Source organism: Balaenoptera borealis, assembly GCF_965194805.1.
Source record: "Balaenoptera borealis genome assembly, contig: HAP1_SCAFFOLD_749, whole genome shotgun sequence".
NCBI classification, from domain to species: domain Eukaryota; kingdom Metazoa; phylum Chordata; class Mammalia; order Artiodactyla; family Balaenopteridae; genus Balaenoptera; species Balaenoptera borealis.
Window position 1 is genome coordinate 307,559 of NW_028123451.1, and position 18,368 is coordinate 325,926.

The window sequence follows — 18,368 nt, forward strand, 5'->3', positions numbered from 1 at the left end:
TTCTCTCTCTCTTCTCATTTTGGGACCCCTGTAATGCAAATGTTGTTACGTTTAATGTTGTCCCAGAAGTCTCTTAGGCTGTCTTCATTTCTTTTCATTCTTTTTTCTTTATACTGTTCCACGGCAGTGAATCCCACCATTCTGTCTTCCAGGTCACTTATCCGTTCTTCTGCCTCAGTTATTCTGCTATTGATTCCTTCTAGTGTAGTTTTCATTTCAGTTACTGTATTGTTCATCTCTGTTTGTTCTTTAATTCTTCCAGGTCTTTGTTAAACATTTCTTGCATCTTCTCGATCTTTGCCTGCATTCTTTTTCCAAGGTCCTGGATCACCTTCACTGTCATTATTCTGAATTATTTTTCTGGAAACCACTTCATTTAGTTGTTTTTCTGGGGTTTTATCTTCTTTCTTCATCTGGTACAGAGTCCTCTGCCTTTTCATTTTGTCTATCTTCTGTGATTGTGGTTTTATTTCCTCAGGCTGCAGGATTGTAGTTCTTCTTGCTTCTGCTATCTGCCCTCTGGTGGATGAGGCTATCTAAGAGGCTTGTGCAAGTTTCCTGATGGGAGGGACTGGTGGTGGGTAGAGCTGGGTGTTGCTCTGGTGGGCAGAGCTCAGTAAAACTTTATTCCCCTTGTCTGCTGATGGGTGGGGCTGGGTTCCCTCCCTGTTGGTTGTTTGGCCTGAGGTGAGCCTACCCAGGCTCTTTGGTGGGGTTATTGGCAGACTCTGTTAGGTCTCACACCAAGGAGTACTTCCCAGAATTTCTGCTGCCAGTGTCCTTGTCCCTTGGTGAGCCAAAGCCACTGCCTGCCTCTGCAGGAGACCCTCCAACACTAGCAGGTAGGTCTGCTTCAGTCTCCCCTGGGGTCACTGCTCCTTCCCCTGGGTCCCGATATGCACACTACTTTGTGTGTGCCCTCCAAGAGTGAAGTGTCTGGGACTTCCCTGGTGGCTCAGCAGTTAAGAATCCGCCTGCCAATGCAGGGGACATGGGTTCAAGCCCTGGTCCAGGAAGATCCAACATGCCGCAGAGCGACCAAGCCCGTGTGCCAGAACTACTGAGCCTGCCTCTAGAGCCCGTGAGCCACAACTACTGAGCCCGCGTGCCACAACTACTGAGCCCGCGTGCCACAACTACTGAAGCCCGCGCCTAGAGCCCACGCTCTACAACAAGAGAAGCCACCGCAATGAGAAGCCTGTGCACTGCATCGAAGAGTAGCCCCCGCTCGCCACAACTAGAGAAAGCCTGCCTGCAGCAACGAACACCCAACGCAGCCAAAAATAAATAACTAGATAAATTTATAAAAAAAGAAAAAAGAGCAAAGTCTGTGTTTCCCCCAGTCCTGTCAAAGTCCTGCAATCAAATCCCGCTAGCCTTCACAGTGATTCTCTAGGAATTCCTCCTCCTGTTGCCGGACCCCCAGGTTGGGAAGCCTGACGTGGGGTTCAGAACCTTCACTCCAGTGGGCGGACTTCTGTGGTATAATTGTTCTCCAGTTTGTGAGTCACCCCCCCATCAGTTATGGGATTTGATTTTATGGTGATTGCGCCTCTCCTACCGTCTCTTTGCAGCTTCTCCTTTGTCTTTGGATGTGGGGTATCTTTTTTGGTGAGTTCCAGTGTCTTCCTGGCGATGACTGTCAGGAAGCAGAGTGACTTCTGATGGGGGAATTAGAGATGCTTCCTGCAGAAAGTGACAAGTAGGCTGAGCCCTGGAGGATGGGGGGCTTTCACTCCAGCTGTAGCCTGGGATGGGTATAGGGTGTCTGGAAGAGGGAAAGACCAGAAAAGTCCAATTTATTCCATCGCAAATGAAAATAGCATGCTTTTCTTGGGGTTTTTTGGGGGTTTTTTTTTTTGAGAAAATGATGCCAAATGTATTGACTTCACAGAGCAGCATGAAACCTTTTCAAGGCAGGTGCCCCTCGTCATCTGGAGCATAACAGAGCTCCGGACTCTCGTCCATCCACCTCTGCATTCTCAGAAAATCAGACTTCTCGGGAAAAGCAGGAAGAGGCCAGGCAGGGTCTGCTCTCTTCTCTGATCCCAGCTCCAGGGAACCCCTCCCACTGTGGCAGCAGCAGGGGGTGCAGGGAGAGGCCAGTGCCATGCTCCCATGGGCGTGCTTTGTGTCTCCAGGAATGGCCTGTGCAGCCGTGATTGGAGGAGGTGAGTCTCTTTGGGAAGAAACTCAAGCCCCCATCTGACCCTGGCCCTGGGCCCCCGGGACCACCTGGCCTTGACCAAGCCCAAGATTGCCTTGAGCCCCAGGACATGGGTGGGTAAGGGTGCAGTGGGCAGGGGACAGAGTTGGAACACTCGAGGTGACAAGAACCTTGCCAAGAAGGAACCGAAGCAAAGCCATTCAAAGCACCCAGGTCTAATCTCAGCTTCTCCAGGCAGGTTGTTAAATCTGTATGAACCCATGATTCCTCCCCAGAAAGCAGGGCCAGGGGTACCTCCAGAGGGTTGTAGGGGATGTGTAAGCTGAGCTGTAGGGATTCCTCGGACTGGTTTACAAACCTTCTAGCTTATCCTGTGAGCCCAGAGGTTTCCAGCTGTGCCCCTGGCCAGCATCCTCTAACACGGTGGCCAGAATTCAAGAAAATGAAAATATTTCTGTCACACCAGCCACAGTCTCAAGTGCTCATTGGCTACATACAGCCAGCGTGTTGGACACTGCAGATACAGAACGTTTCCTGGTTGCAGAAAGTTCTATGACTGCAGTCTCTGGAGATGTAGGGAGCCCCTGGGGGGACGCCCACAGGCAGCTGCAGGGCAGAGGGCAGAAGCTACCACACCAGCACCTCTTAAGAAGAGCAGCTCTGTCCTTATTCTGTGGGCCCTGTGATTGGGGGAAAGACACTATTTTCCCTGCCAAAAGGGGGTGCTTGAAGACCACCACTCCTTTAATTTTATTTCACACAAGGGCAGTTGAGGCACAGGGAGGACAGGTGAGCCTTCCAGGACCACAGCAAAACAGAGGAATGCACAGGCCTGGGATCCAGCTTCTTGGGGGGGCCCAGTCCACTCGTGTCCACTTCTACAGCCTTCCTTTGCTTCAGGCCCCGTGGGTCTCACAAAAGCCAAGTGGACCCCTCACCTCATCCCCCCAGGAAGGTATCAGGGAGATCTGGGGAGTCTGTCCCCAGGGGCCAACCCTAAAGCTCCTCTCCCCTTACAGCCCTGGCCGTGGGGGCTGTGCCCGTGGTGCTGGGCGCCATGGGCTTCACCGGGGCAGGAATCGCCGCCTCCTCCTTAGCGACCAATTTGATGTTCGCCTGGTGGTCATTCTCCAGTCCGTGGGTAAGTGTCCGGGCGGGAGGAGGGGGGGAGGGTGTGACACACCAGCACAGGATTCAGGCCAGAGGCTAAGCCGGAGGGAGGGCCTGTCTCCTCCTCCAGCTTCGTGGGCATCAGTGTCCCTGGTCCTTTGTGTCTCCCTCACTGTCCCCTCTTCTGGTTGCGGGTGGGTTTGGGGGCACAGGGGGCGTGCCGCGCAGCAGGTGCGCGTTCCCCATCAGCCCTACAAAACCTGCGTCGGGCCCTCCCCTCGCTGGGCCCAGCCTCGTGCTGGGGAGGGAGAGGCAGAGCCCCTCTGCCACTTCTCAGAGGGTCTGTCCTGTCGCTGGTGGAGTCACCACCAGAGTGCGTGTCTGCTCTTCGGGCAGCCATGGGCAGCAGCCCCTCCCCAAAGCAGACCTCCTGGGGTTTCAGGAAGTAGAGGAGGAACAGGACTGGGACATCTGGGTCTTGGGCCTCCTGAGGGTCCTGGGTTCTCTGACCTCCACTGTCCTGCCGGGAGCTGCCGGGGCTGCCTGTCCCCTTGTGCTCTAACTCCCTTCTCTCTCCCAGGGGCAGCCGGACTTTCCACGTCATCCAACATCATCCTGGGCTCGGCTGGGTCAGCTTTGGGGGCCTGGTTGTGGGATAGAAAAAAGAAAGCCCCTTCGTCTCCTCCACCGGAATCCAGTACTGAAGCAGAGAGGGGCCCCCGTGCTGGAGAGGACCCTCCAGGGCCTCAGGATGTCAGTCCCCCAATGACAAATCCTCTGCCTCCCAAAATTCTTCAAAGAAGCACAGGAAATAAAGACGAGACGCTGTGACCTTCACGAGTGTCCGCACTGCCTTCTTGTTTACCAGGCAGGGTGCAGCGCATCTGCAGAGCCGTGGCTTCGGGTTGGGGGGCAGCAGGAACTCTGTAAGAATGGGCACTGATATCTGCAACAGGAAGCCACGTCTGTTGCAGTCCTGCCACCCAGCTGTGACCCTGGGAAGGTCATGTCTCCCCTTTGAGCCTCAGTTTGCTGCTCCTTGGATGGGATCGTGGATCACATGTCTTCAAAGATGTCAGCCAGAGGCAGCATTATAGGATAGCTTGGCCCTGGGGTCAGTTTGAGCCATTGACCCTCAGTTATGAAACACTTTATCCTCAGGGATTATTGACCCCTCCCCTCTCCACCCAAGACTCTGGGTCTGACTGTACCATGAGTCTAGGAACTCAGCAACACTGTCTGCCTGGCCTGGTGGCCTTTGGAGCTGTTCAGGTAGGTAGAGAATTTGCATTTCTCCAGAGAGCTCTGTCCCGGTTGGTGTAGAGCTCAGGGTCTTTAGGCTCCAAGGGAGACTGGCCGGAACCTGCAAGGACAGACAGGCCTCCCACCCCTGGTAGGGCTCCCAAGAGGCTTGTCAATGCAGAACACTCATCTATCTCCTAAGGCCCACTGGCTGCCTGGCCCTGGATCAGGTGGCAGGCATTCTACGTGTGTTGACCTGGCCTCTGCCACCTGCCTGCCTGCCCATGCAGATAACCCACACCCAGCTTCTGGCAGCCCTGCTTCCACTTGAGACTTGACTCTCAGATCTCATCCTATTGGCTCCAGGACCCCGGCCCAGGTCCCCACTCTGGCCTTCACCCCTGTCTTCCTTTACTGCCCCTCCTCCACCAGGCTCTCTCCCTCGGATGCTGCCTCAGCTCACTCATACAGCTCCCAGCTAGCCTCAAGGGCTCCATCCCAGGCTCTGTGGCTTCAGTGGATCCAAGGGGTCCCTATCTGCTTAGGGTGTGTAACAGAGAAGAACAAACCTGACTCCACAATGGATCTATTCCTTGAGCTCTAACCTCTGTGCTCTATTGCCTGTGCTTAGTCATGCTGGTTCTGCACCTGTTGTAACAGAATATTCCTGTTGCCTGAAATCTACAGGACAGCCCATTCTCAAGGCTCTGACCCTTAAAGGTATAATACTTCTCCATTAAAGCTGGAGAACAGAGAATAACATTTGTCTTCTTGGAGGTTTATAGGAACATTGTGACCAGACCTATGGGGGACAGCTGCAAGAATAAAGGCACCAAGAAGATTGCAACAACCTGCCACACCCCCTCCCCTTTTAGCATAAAAGAAACCTGAATTCTAACTCAGGGAAGATGGTTCTCTGGGACAGGAGTCTCCCATCTTCTTGGTCTGCTGGCTTTCCGAATAAAGTCTCTATTCACCCCAACAACTTGTCTCTCAATTTATTGGCCTGTCGTGTGGCAAGCCATAGGAGCTTAGACTTGGTAACAGGTGCAGTGTTGGTAGGGGTGGGGGGAGGCAAGCACACAGTTGATGGCGTTAAGGGACCTGTGGTCAATTACAGTAATGACCACATTCTCCTAGCCCTTTCGATGTATCTGTGCAGCTCCTCTCACCAAGGGCTGGTATTTATTGTCCCTCCCTGAATCTGGGCTGGCCTGCTGGGACAACAAACACACGGACAGAACGGAATGCAGGAGTCAACCCATTTCTTCCAGACGAGGTCCAGACACACGACTGAGCCCAGCTACGATCCACAAAGCCAGCCCACAGCTATCTGCTGATGTATGAGGGAGCCCAGCTGAGACCAGAGGAACCACCTGTCTAAACGGCTGACCCACCGAATCCTGAGCTCTCTCTATATCTTTATTCATTAAATTTGGTGGGCATTTGTTACATACCAATAGCTAACTGATAACCTGACACAATGTGTGCAAGCCATTGAGAGATTCAAGCTAAATTGCTTGGAGGAGAGAGAAGACAGACATTAATTGTAGCTATCTGGGAAGACTGCTTGGAGGAGGTGCTGCTTATTTAAGGATTATGTAGCTATAAATAATAGAATTTTGATTAAAACTGTCTCAGAGTGCAAGGGACTTTATTGGCTTGCTAACTGAACAATAGAAAAGTCATTTGGCTTCAGGCAAAGTTTGATTCAGCAGCTCAACACTGATGCCAAGGACCTGTTTTTTTCTATCCCTCCTCTCTTTGTTACCCAACACAAGTTTGTGTGCCTGAGGCACAGTGAGGCCAGACAAACCGAAATTTTGGAGTTTGGGGTTTATTGCAGGGCCATGAAAGAACGGGGTGGCTCATGCCCCAAAAAACTGCAAGTCCCCAAAGGGTTTCAGCAAAACATTTTTAAAGGCCAGGTGAGGGACGGGCATCCCAGGGCCTGTGATCGGCTCGCACGCAATTCTCTGATTGGTTGATGTGGAGGTAACAGGGCAGTTAACATTATCAGTCCTTACATGCCAGTAGGTCTGGGGGCTACCTGCTCATGGTCATCAATCTCTTCCATTTGGTGGTGGTTTTTAGCATCTGAAAACCTCAGGAAATATGCACGAGATACTGTTATCTGGGCACTTTAGAGAGGAGCTACAGCAGAGGATACTGGGGAGGGGTCTGTCCCTCCCGCGAAGTCCCTATAGGGTCCTGCTCAGCTACATCTGCTTTCTGAAGCACCAGCTTCACACTATGGCTGCCGACTCTCATGGTTAACAAGAGGGCTGTTAGCACACGCTGAAGGCTACCTCCTTCTATTTCACGTCTCCCCCCAAAAGAGTATATTTTCAGGAACCTTCTGCTGAAAAGCAAGGAAACTTCCTTCCCAAATATCTCTGGTAAATGTTTCTGTAAGTATCTTATGGACTTCCCTGGTGGCGCAGTGGTTAGAAATACGCCTGCCAATGCAGGGGACAAGGGTTCGAGCCCTGGTCCGGGAAGATCCCACATGCCACGGAGCAACTAAGCCCGTGCGCCACAACTACTGAGCCTGCGCTCTAGAGCTCACGAGCCACAACTACTGAGCCCGCATTCCTAGAGCCCGTGCTCTGCAACAAGAGAAGCCACCGCAATGAGTAGCCCGCACACCACAAAGAAGAGTAGCCCCCGCTCGCCGCAACTAGAGAAAAGCCCACGCGCCGCAATGAAGGCCCAACACAGCCAAAAATAAATAAATAAATTTATTTTTAAAAATAGACTAAATATGAGTCTTTATTTTTAAAAATCAGATGTTCCTGTAAGTATCTTAAACGGAGTCATCTATTTATTCCTAAACTGGTTACTTTGGCCCAAGGGATGGATGTGATGATTGATTTCACTCAGTCTGGGATCGCGTTTGGAGGCTGGGAGGAGAGCCCAGGCCTCTGATAAACCCAGACTCAGGGCAGGGGCTCCAGTACCCGAAAGAGAAGTAAGTTCCTGTTTCTAAGAGGACAGGAACTTGGGACGCTACGTGGCCGAAGACAGTGACTGTCCCCTACAGACAGCACAAGGCTTGTCCTCTGGCGGAAGACTGGCCCTTGTAGGGGAAACCGGAGCAGTCTCCCGGCCAGGCTGGCTGTGCCTTTCTCTGTCTTTTAAAAATCTTCCTACTGCTTCAGCAATTAGGGAAGAGCATGATGGACCTGAAGCCAGGCCATCGGTAGGTTTTTGTCTTTTTATTCTTTAATGTTACAAAACGGGGTTTTTATGACTTGCTAATGAAAACTAACATTTTCCTGCACTTAAATTACCTAAGGTGGGGCACGTTGATAACAGGGGAGGCCGTGCATGTTGGGGAGCAGGGAGTATAGGGGAAATCTCTGCCATGAACCTCAGTTTTGTTCGGAACCTGAAACTGCTCTGAAAAATAAAGTCTATTAAAACAATTACCTAGTAAAGATTTACCTAATATATATTCATTCTAATAATACATTCACACCTGAGAAATATTATTAATAAACACATTTGCTCTTAACCATCTGAATGACTACAGATTAGGCTACAGCTGATTTGGGTCTGACAACCATCCTCTCCTATCATCACAGTCCCTCACTCCCACTCCCAGAAGTAAGTGCTGCTACAATTTGATAAATATTCGGTTGGCCAAAAATTTCGTTAGGTTTTTCCCACAAGATGTTATGGAAAAACCCAAACGAGCTTTTTGGCCAACCCAATAGTTTCCATTCTCTTTTATAGTGACTTCCTGTGATAGATGATAGATAGATAGGTAGATAGACGTGAGAGATAGACGACTTCAGAGAATATATTTATTTATTTAAATTCTTAATTAATTAATTAATTTTTGGCAGCGTTGGGTCTTCGTTGCTGCACGCGGGCTTTCTTTTAGTTGCAGCGAGTTGGGGGCTACTCTTCGTTGCAGTGTGCAGGCCTCTCATTAAGGTGGCTTCCCTTGAACGAAGCGGAGCACGGGCTTCATTCGTTGTGGCACGTGGGCTCAGTAGTTGTGGAGCACAGGCTCTAGAGTGCAGGCTCAGTAGTTGTGGCGCACGGGCTTAGCTGCTCCGCGGCATGTGGGATCTTCCCGGACCTGGGCTCGAAGGATTCTTAAGCACTGCATCACCAGGGAAGCCCCAGAAAATACATTTAATGTAGTGCTGTTATATGCATTTTTTATTGATATAGTTTTGTTTTAACTCATACATATTGTTGTGCAGCTGGCCTTTGTCTATTCTATAGGTGTTTCTCATTATTTTTAACTACTGTTTGGCATTCCATGGTTATTATACACCATATTTTATTTAGCCTTTTCTCATTTTACTAATATTCGTGTAGCTTAATGTTAAAAAATAAGACGTTTCCTGTTTTGGAGACATCTCAACTGAAACTTCAGAGCTGAGAACAGTGGGGCACAAGGACCTTTACTTCCAAAGAGCGCTGCTGACCATGCCCCTTGGGGATAACAGTTCTGTGACTATCAGCCCCTAGCACCTATATCCAGTCTATATGTGGGAGGGCTTGGGATTCATTGAAAAAGATGCTTTAAAAGCAATTCGTTCAACCAATATTTGCTGAATGCCCACTCGTGCTCTGAGTGCTGTGACACAGGGTTTAATGGGACAGAGACCTCTGTCCTCATGGAGCTTTGATGGGGGCCTGGAGGATGCTTTAGCTTTTCTTGGTCCGGATCTCAGAGCCCCAGCGGTATGCAGTATGAGATCTCTCACACATGCGACAGTTGGGTGCATCCAGGGCTGTCTACCCACAGAGTGGGCAGTGGAGGAGAGGTTGGACCACTGGAGCTTGGCAGTATGAGGAAGCTGCGTTCCTGAGGGTCACATGGAGGCTTGGAGAGGCAATGGGGTTCGAACCATCTTCAAAAGACTCAGCCAGGAGGGTGCCTGCCTAGGTGTGGAGACCCGGGAAGAAATGGATGCAGCAGCGGCAGGGCGCAGTGGGCAGGGGGACGGGGAAAGAAAGAGAAAGGGTCCAGAGAACTCAGGTAAAGAGCACAATGGGAGGGCCCCACGGGGAGTCGGCAAAGAACTCCCTGCATGACTCTTTAGCTCATCTGTAAAATGGGGATAACAGGACCTCTTCAGGGGGTTGTTGTGAGGATTAAAATACTTAATACCCGCAAGCACAGTGCTTGGCCCAGAGCAAGAGTCGGGCCCAAAAGTGTCCCCTTGTAGGAGAGCTCTGCCGATGCTGTGGCAATCTGTCTTTGGCGCCCTCTGGTGGGGAAGATTCAAAGTGCCAGCTCTCTGTAGGCTCTTGGACCCTCCGGTCAGCAGGGTTCACTCACCCACAGGGTCCTTGCCAAGGGGAAGCTTCCCCTGGCTGGACACCTCCAATTCTGTCTCCGGCCACCGCTCTCCAGCAATCCACCCATCCTGGGTTCCCCTCGACCTTCTGGGCTGTGTTTATGTCCGAGTTCTCAGCTCTTCCAGCTCTGCCTGCCTGATTCCACATTTGGGCCACGGGAAACAGTCAGGAGCTCTAAAGGAGCAGCTCCCCGCCCAGAGTGGTCCCCTTGCCCTCCTTTTGTTGCAGCAAAAATAGAAATAAAGTCTCCCCTTTCCTGAGAACAAGGAAAATAAAGGCAACAGTGAACAGGCTAGAGAAGAAACACAACCTGGCCTGAAAGAGTTAATCATGCCTAGTTTTATTTTAACTGTTACTAAAACTAGATTTGTACTTCACAAAGGTAATCTATCACTCTTTAACACTATGTGAATTACATCCTGGCCTGCCTTGTAGCAAATCAACCCTTGTAGCATTTGCATTTCAAAAAGTTCACCTGCCAATAACCCTGAGACAAAGGGACCCAATTACAGGGCTGTCTGATGCCAGCTGTGACTGTTTTGAAATAATGCAGGAAGAAGAAGAATGCAAGACCTTCACTGTTTTGATCCTTATCATATACCCTGGACTGCAAGCCCCACATATAAAATCTCCGAGTCCCTGAGGCGGGGGTGGGGGAGGTGTGGGGAGGGGTGAGGGAGGGGACGGGAGGGGACGGGAGGGGTGGGGAAGGGAGGGGGTGGCACAGTTTTTGAGGCACTAGCCTGCTGTGTCTTCCCTTCTGCCTGGCAGAGGAAGAAAGCTATCTCCCTTATCCTCCAAGATCTCTGTCTCTGTATTTCTGTAAGGCATCGGTGCACAGAGAAGCCGAGATTTCGGCAACACTTTCTCAGGAAGGCCTGTCAGCTACTGTCTTCTGCCTTTAGCCCTTATAGGCCCAACTCTGACACCTGTCCTTGTTTCCCTCAAATTCCAAGGGATTCATGTCCAGCTTTCCAAAAGGGGTCCCACTGAGGTGCAGCTGGCCAAAGCACTTTCCCTCTTGTCACCTATGGCACTTGAAGGAAAGCAACGGCCACCAGTGCTCTCTTGTTCTTTCCCCTTCTCCCTTTCCTTTCCTCTCCAATCTCAACTCCCTAATTCATCCTCTACTTTTAAAACTGGTTTTCCAGTGTCTTAGCATAGCTTCACAGCAGAGCTTAGAAGGTCGAGGTTCTTGGCCCATGATTGACCCGTTCCCTGTCTTTGAACCTCAGTTGAAGATAGCAATGAACATTCAACCAGTTCCAAGAAAGTTCTGCATTTAACATTCGTATGTGGTAAAAGTATAAAACCATGCCTGGGAATAATCAACTCTAAATTCTGGAGGGTGACTCCCTGTGGGGAAGGGGGCAGAGAAAGGAGGGAGATTAGAAGGGATTCTTGCGTCATGTAAATTGTATCTGTAACGCTTGAAGTCCTGAGCTGAGGGGTGGGCAAAGAAGTGTTTGTTTTATTATTATCTATAGCTTTTTGGATACCTGAAAATATTTCATGTTCTAGACAGATTATATAATAATATGTCATAGTATATACTCATATTTTAAGAGTAAGGTGAAAAAGAGAAGAGCAGCTGTCTATGGCTCTTTCAACAATTTGTAGTAAAGGCAGCAGAGAAATGAAATGGCACTCGGCAAGATCTTGGGGTCAGGAAGTGATTAGAAAATTGATCTCTGTAATAAATAAGTTTGTCCTTCGGGGAAGATGTTACCAAACGCAAGCTCGTGTGCCCCAGGCAGAGGGAGGCCAAACAAACCCAAACGTTGGAGTTTGGAGTAGAGCGATGTTTATTGCTGGGCTGAGCCCCCTCAAAACCTCAAACTCCCTGAAGGGTTTCAGCAAAGTATTTTTAAAGGCCAGGTAAGGGAGGGGCGTCCCAGGGTATGTAGTCAGCTCCTGCACAATTCTCTGGTTGGCTGATGGTGATCAATCCTTAAGCACCAGAAGCTCTGGGGGCTGTGTGCTCACAATCATCCAGCAGTTAACGTCTTCCATTTGGCGGTGGTTTTAGCATCTGAAAACCTCAGGAAATATGCATCAGCTACTGTTACCTAGGTGCTTCTCAGAGGAGCTAAAGCAGAGGACATGGGGGAAGGGTGTCCCGGGAAGGCCCCATAGGGCCCTGCAAGGTTACCAAGACAGGAGAAAAATGGGCTTGGCTTTCGTTTTCCTGGGAAAATGAAAGCTATCTCTCTGGCTGCCTGCATTCCTTTGGGCTGTACTTCAGGTGGGTGGAACTGCTATAAACATCCTGCCTCAGGCCTTCCCAGAACACAGACAAGCTCAAGACCCACAGGTCAGTTCCACATCTTCAGAAAGTCTGCTCGTTTGGGTGAGACAGGCAGGGGTGGGCAGGGGCTGCTCCTTCCTGACGCCCCTACCTTCGGGGGGCGGGTGGGCTCGGCGAGTGGAGGGAAGACCCGTGTGGATCCACTGGAAGAACTGTCTCATGTTTCTCATCTGGGTGGCTGCAGTCAGAGAAGCTGGGCCTTGGTAGGGAAGTGACTTAAGCCCCCAGCTGGGCTCTGGGACTCTGGAAGCCATAAGCCTAGTCCGTGCCCGGGTGACCCTCCAGCCGTGAGCCTGGGTAGGGGTGAGGTGGGCAGGGGGAAGAGACAAGCATTAGGAGGAACCAAATCAGAGCCATTCCAAGCCCACGCTTTGGAAGCAGCTGGGCCTGGGTCGAGTCCCGCGTTGCCAAGCCAAGCTTTGTGATCTTGGATGAATCTCTTACCGTCTCTGTGCCAGTATTTCCTCATCGTAAAATGGGGATAGTAATCTCATCCTTCCCGTTGAGTTAGTGAGGAGAGTGCATGAGAACAGGAACCCAGAACAACCTGACCGTGGTATAGGCCTTAAAAACGTAATTCGTCCTGATTTCCTAATTCTGGCACATTTTAAATTACTCCATGGAGATTTAAGGGAGTTCTAGAAATCTGTGTTTCAGGAGGAGGGAAGCAGCCCACCTCGGGAAGTAAGATCTCCCTCCAGCCCCCTCCCCACCTTCCCCTCACACAGGTCCTTCTGTAACCCCGGTACCATATCTTGGACCCTTCCCAGGCCTGCATCTTCCACAAGCTCAGAGCAGCCTCTCTACCCCTTGGAGCCCCTTGAGATTTTTAAGGGCAGTGGGTGTGACCCCAGTTCTGGTGTCCTCATCTCCCCATCAAAGCTCCACTGTTTCAGCAGTTTTGGTGCTGGTCATTTTCTGTGCCATAGAATTTACCAGCACTGTCCTCTTAGCATCTAACCTGGCTTCCCAGATACTGTCTGCAGGGAGCCTGGTCAAAGTGGGCAGGGCAGCCTCTGGAGGTATCTTGGCAGGACTTCCTTGGGTGAGTGTTCCTGGCAGGGACTGGTGGGAGGTGGCATGGGGGCTAGGGAGGGCACAGGGTCCTGCCCAAGGACCCATGGGAGGGGACAATAGCATCACCTTCAGTCTCTCTCCCTCCCCTGTCCTTCCCCTTGGGCGTCTGCCCTGGCTTTCTCTCTGAGAGGGGTCAGAGGGAGGCAGGTCCCTGGGCACAGGGGATCTGGGCCCCCTGCCCTCTCCCGCCTAGAGAGGGGGGACCCTAAGGGACCCTGCGACTGAGGCCCGCTCTCTGGCTCTCACTTCCCCGGGATTCACCACCAGAATTCTCCTCCTTTAGTTTTTTACCTAAGCGTCCAACCAGCCTTTCGTAAGTTTGTCCTGATGGATCTCAGATCCAGAGCATTGATTTGAACAAAATTCTTCAATTCAGGCCCGTTTTCTTCAGTTAGTTCTTGCAAGCCCCCTTTCTGGTTTTATTTATTTATTCTCGCTGTTTATCTTCCCTTTTGCCTGCAATTCCCCCCTCTCATATTAGAAAGTCAGCCTTTCTAACATGTTGAACATGTATCTGTTTTTCGTATTTTTTTTGTAAAATGGGTGTTGCTTTTTGTTTGGATGTGGTTTAATTTACATACAGAAAAGTGTATTGTATATCTCATTTTATTTCTTTTATTCGACACTGAGAACTATGTTTCTGAGATCCCTCAGGGTCGATAGGTGAGCTTCTAATCCTTGCTTTCAAGCGCTGCAAAGTGCTCCAATGTGCATCCGCCACCATTCAACTTTCTGCCCCTAGGGTGGACCCCCGGGGTCCTCCCACCTCTGCCAACAGAAACTGTACAGCATGGAATTGGCTGGGGGTGGGGGGGGTGGGCGGTGACACAGCCTCCAACCACCGCCCAACCTCTGACCTCTGACTCCTGTGCATCACCCTCTGTTCTTAGGGCTCACCATGTCATCCAGCGCTGCCCTGGCTGGGGCCACATCTGCCCTGGGATCCTTGCTGGGGACACTGAACGGCTCCTACCTGCTAGGATGCCCTGCTGCGGCCCTGACCGCTTTCCCACTAGGAGGTAACTGGCCCTGGGTGATAGACACCCCTCCATGGACCCCTACCCAGCACATGGGAGTATGACAAGAAAGTTAAGACCTGGGCCACAACTGGCAGTCTTCCTCATGGTCAGAAATATGAGGACTCCTCAGCTTATGAGAAACAATTCATAAGATGAAAAGAATCAGAATAGCTGAATTTGATCAAACGCTGTGACATCCGAGTCACTAAGCTTAGCGCTTGACATTTATCAATTCATTTAATTCTCATAACAACCCCAGAGAAAGATGATATTGCCCCTTATTTACAAATGAAGGAAGCGTTGTCCAAGGGCCCTGGGCTGGGAGGTGAGGTGGGGTGGGTAGCTGCTCCGGAGCCTGCGACAGGAAGTAGAACAGAAATGCAGGCGCCGGGGCCTGGGAGGAAGGCTCAGGGCAGGGCAGGTTCTGAACAGCCCAGAAGGGCCATGCTCCTCCACCCGGAGATGCCCACTGGGGGAGCCCTGCAGGCAGGCCATCAGACAGACAGCACCCTTTCCCCTGGGCCGTCTGTGTGTTGGGGTCCAGGTATGCCAAGCTGCTGGCCAGCCTGGCATCATCTCTCCTCCCAAACAATAATGCTGAGCCTCAGATACCCTTTAACTGGGCTCTTGATTCCTGAGTCTCTGGTTCCATACCCCAACCAGGTGGCCCACTGGTCACTTAGGGTTTAGCTTTCATACCCCTTAATCTCTTTACTTCCTTCGCTGCCACCCCAAAGCGCTCTTCTTGGGGCGCTGGCTGAGCTCACTCCTGCACACCTTGCTAGTGTTAGAACTCCTGGTCCCCACTGGCCCCAAGGATTGCGGTCCTGGCTGCCATGGCTGCTGCAGACCGAGAGCTCCGCCAGGGAGTTCCAGGGACTCTCAGTGTTGGGGAGCCAGGCAACTCTGGTCCAGTGTTGTGAGGGGCTCCAGCCACAGGGGATCAAGGGTGGTTCTGATTGGGAGGGTCAGGGTCAGCTTTCCAGAGGAAGGGGCAACAGGTGGGGCCTGGCAGAATCAGGAACATTCAATGCGTTCCAGCACTGTTCTCAAGCAGCCTTCAGGCCTTCAGCAGTGCTTGCCCTGATTTCAGTCGGGTCCTGCAAAATGAAACACACCTCTCCACACGGACTTACTGCTGTCGGAAGAGGTTTCTCTGGACGAAAGGAGAAGGTTATATAACGGCCCCCCAGACACACACTCATAAATCACCAACCCTATTTCAGATGAACTAACATCCCGGCTCAGAGGGCGTGACACTCACTTCCTTCTTCGCCTCTTCCTGCCCGAGTCAAACCACCATGCCCTAAATTACTTTGCCAAGAGTCCCGCATTCACTGTGAAGGGGGCTGTAGCTGCACGCCTTCCTTCTCAAATCTGTAAGGTTTTGTTTGTTTTTGTTTTGACCAAACCTGGCTTGGAAGGCAGAGAGAAAAAAGAACTTCTGTGCTTCCCACAAACAACCCCCAACCAACCAGTCCGCAGACATTAAAAAGACACGCAACAAAACCCCTATCTGATGGTTGGGTTTTTCTGGAACAAGGCCCGCAAACCCCGTCTCCAGATTACTCTAGGCCCACGCATGCAGGTCCACTGAGGACAGGTCACCCGCCTCCCCAGCAGCCCTTGCCAAGCTCAGGGCTGTGGCTCACCTTCTCAGGAAGAAGCAGGCAGGGGTCCTCCCTCCCTGTGTCTCCCAGCCTGGGGCAGCCCCCCCGTAGGCGGGCTGTGGGCTCAGGGAGTGGAGGGGCAACCAGTGTGGATCCACTCACGGAATGTTCTTTCGGTTTCCAGCCAAGGCTGCTGCAGCTGTGGTGGGAGGAGGTAAGTCCCTGCCGCGAGAACCTGCTCCTGGCCCATCCCCAGGCCCTGGGACCTGGGGAGCCGCTGGCCTTGCACCTGCCCCAGGCTTCCTGTACGTTGTAGGGTGGGAGGCGCTGGAATGAGAAAAATGAGGAGCTTCCCTGCTCGCACAGAGGCAGCCCCAGCAGGGGCCCAACCTCCTTGCCCAGCCTCCACCGCGTGGCTTCGGATGTGGCTTTGAACTCCTCTGGGTTCAGCTTTCCTTGTGAAAAACAGGCCAAGGCTGCCCGTTCAGGGTTATTGTGAGGGTTACGTAGGATGAGACATGCACACAGTCTGGACCCAGGAGGTGTGTTAAGGAGAAGCCACTGGCTCAGCGACTCTGGCTTCCGATTGCTCTGCGGTGACGCCGTGGACACCCAGAGTTGGGATCCAAGCAGGGCTCAGACCGTGCTCCCTGCTTTACGCTGGGCCCTGGGTAAGATTTGCTTGTATTAAAGATTTCCTCAGCGAACACAAGAAGCTTGCACACCTCCGCCCCGCCCCCAACTTAGTTCCAGGATTTTACTAAGGCAGAAACTGAGGCCTTTCCCGAGGAAGGTCCTGCTGCAGATCAGAGGCCTGACCCCGGTGACCCCGTGGCCCTCCCCTCCGCTTTCCCCACCAGCTGTGCCGCCCTCCTCGACTCCTGACTGCGGGCTGTGCCTGGAATCTCTCCCAAGCTCAGGCTTTACCCCTTCTCCAGGCTCCCTGAAGTCCCCCAAGCTTGATGTGCTGTGTGTGTGTGATTTGGGGGCGTGTCCATCTCCCCCTCAACCCAGCTCCTCTCTCCCTACAGCCCTGTTCGTGGCGGCTGTGCCCACGGTGCTGGGCGCCATGGGCTTCACCGGGGCAGGAATCGCCGCCTCCTCCTTAGCGGCCAAGATGATGTCAGCGGCCGCCATCGCCAATGGGGGCGGAGTTGCCGCCGGCGGCCTCGTGGCCACTTTCCAGTCCGTGGGTAAGTGTCCCCGATGGGCTTGCTGTGGAGGGTGAGGGAGGACAAGAGCCTCAGAGCATCCAGCCCTGACCTTAGCCCTGGTGAGCCCCAGTCTGCCTGTGCCTTTGTCTCACCCTCCGTGGTCACTCTCTCTCTGGGTCTCTGAAGCAGGCATGTTGCCGGGGGCAGGTGCTCTGGCCTAGGGTGTGCTCGGCTCAGGCTGACTCTGCCCAAAGCAGACTTTCTGAGTTAGCTGGGGCATCTCTGTCCCACCTGGGGTTCAGCCTTCTTTCCCAGAGAGTGAGGCAGCTCCCAGCCATCGGTTTCACCACTGGAGTTCATGCCTTTGGGTACCTGCTTGCAGCAGCCTTTCCGAAACAGAGATCCTCGGGGGTTGGGGAAACAGAGAAGGGTTCTGGGTGGGATCTCTGGGCCTGAGGCCCTCCTGACAGGCCCTGGAGTCTCGGACCCCATGGTTCTGCCCCACAAGCTGCCCCAGGCTGCCTGTCCCATTCTACTCACCCTCTGCTTCTCCCCCAGGATCAGCTGGACTCTCCCTGTCATCCAGAGTCCTCCTGGGACCCGCTGGGTTTGCCCTTGTGTCCCTCGTGGTGGGCTTGTGACAGCTCCCTGTCACTCCCTTTGCAGAGAAGAGGACCAGGTAGTGCCCTGCTCGCCAGCCTGATGCAGTAAGGGACCAAACGCTGCACCCCCAGAGGAAAATAAGAAATAAAAATGAGTTGTTGCAGCCCCTCTGGATCCCTTCCTTCTTGTTTGCCTGAAGTCGGGGTCGGGGAAGGCTCACTTCTCTTAGAGCGACATGGTGTCGGGGTGCCCAGAGATGGACTGAGTCAAACCGTGAAGCCTGGAACCTGCCCTTGCCCAGCTTCTGACTCTGTGTGTGACCCCGGGTGGGTCACCTCCGCTCTGGGCCTGCATTCGGCCCTCTCTATATGGGGAGTTGGTCTGAAAGACCTCAAAGGTCCCAGCCAGGGTGGGTGTTTTGGCTCAGTTCCTGTGCAGAGTCAGGAATGGAAGGGGAGGGGGCATCCTCTTTGGAGCCTCATTTGCACGCACCCCACTCCCACCCTCTGCATTGCAATGGCTATTTCCTAAGTGGCCTGGCTGAGGCTCAGAAAGCAACAGCCCCCGGATGTCACTGCTTCCTCCCAAAGTCAAAGTCCAGTGCCCTGGCCTTTTCCCCCCAACAGCTAGAAAGAAAATCTAGTTTGTCAAGGGCTCTGATCTTTCTGCTTCGGGGCCATGGTCCCTAAATATCCTTCTCCCCCCAGTACAAGGTCTTGTAGAAACTTCTCATCACCAGGATGGGATCTATCC

General features: G+C 52.4%; 2 protein-coding genes and 2 long non-coding RNA genes across 13 annotated transcripts in view; 2 read left to right on the top strand and 2 right to left on the bottom strand.

The window, feature by feature from the left end:
• The window catches only part of LOC309621586 (uncharacterized protein), a 20,063-nt gene extending 15,949 nt beyond the window's left edge, over positions 1-4,114 (top strand). The window contains exons 1-3 of one of the 2 annotated variants that reach the window (XM_082409010.1): positions 2,040-2,171; positions 3,187-3,308; positions 3,858-4,114. In XM_082409010.1, the coding sequence (XP_082265136.1) occupies positions 2,111-2,171; positions 3,187-3,308; positions 3,858-4,046 (372 nt within the window). In that variant the 5' untranslated portion in view covers positions 2,040-2,110 and the 3' untranslated portion in view covers positions 4,047-4,114. Of the gene's footprint in view, positions 1-2,039; positions 2,172-3,186; positions 3,309-3,857 lie in introns of those variants that run through there. The other variant, XM_082409009.1, reaches the window with a different exon arrangement.
• The window catches only part of LOC309621592, a 24,491-nt gene extending 8,468 nt beyond the window's left edge, over positions 1-16,023 (bottom strand). For 4 of the 5 annotated variants that reach the window (XR_014240112.1, XR_014240113.1, XR_014240114.1 and 1 more), the window contains exons 1-2: positions 14,811-16,023; positions 1,562-2,177 (exon numbers count right to left, since the gene is read on the bottom strand). This is a non-coding gene — a long non-coding RNA (uncharacterized lncRNA). Of the gene's footprint in view, positions 1-1,284; positions 2,178-14,810 lie in introns of those variants that run through there. The other variant, XR_014240116.1, reaches the window with a different exon arrangement.
• Positions 8,315-10,508, bottom strand: LOC309621593. The gene is made up of 2 exons (XR_014240117.1): positions 9,825-10,508; positions 8,315-8,633 (listed from the first exon to the last, which is right to left on the bottom strand). It is a non-coding gene; the product is annotated as an uncharacterized lncRNA (long non-coding RNA).
• LOC309621584 (interferon alpha-inducible protein 27, mitochondrial-like) lies at positions 12,026-17,778 on the top strand. Of its 5 annotated transcripts, none has more exons than XM_082409004.1 (6): positions 12,026-12,194; positions 13,126-13,197; positions 14,120-14,248; positions 16,043-16,072; positions 16,890-17,051; positions 17,571-17,778. In XM_082409004.1, exons 1-6 carry the CDS (start codon positions 12,041-12,043, stop codon positions 17,651-17,653), a joined length of 630 nt encoding a protein of 209 aa, XP_082265130.1. In that variant the 5' UTR covers positions 12,026-12,040; the 3' UTR covers positions 17,654-17,778. The 5 variants fall into 5 exon arrangements, with proteins under 5 accessions (XP_082265130.1, XP_082265131.1, XP_082265134.1 ...); XM_082409005.1 differs by having other exon boundaries at positions 12,026-12,158; XM_082409008.1 differs by lacking the exon at positions 14,120-14,248.
• Positions 17,779-18,368: the final 590 nt, after the last annotated feature.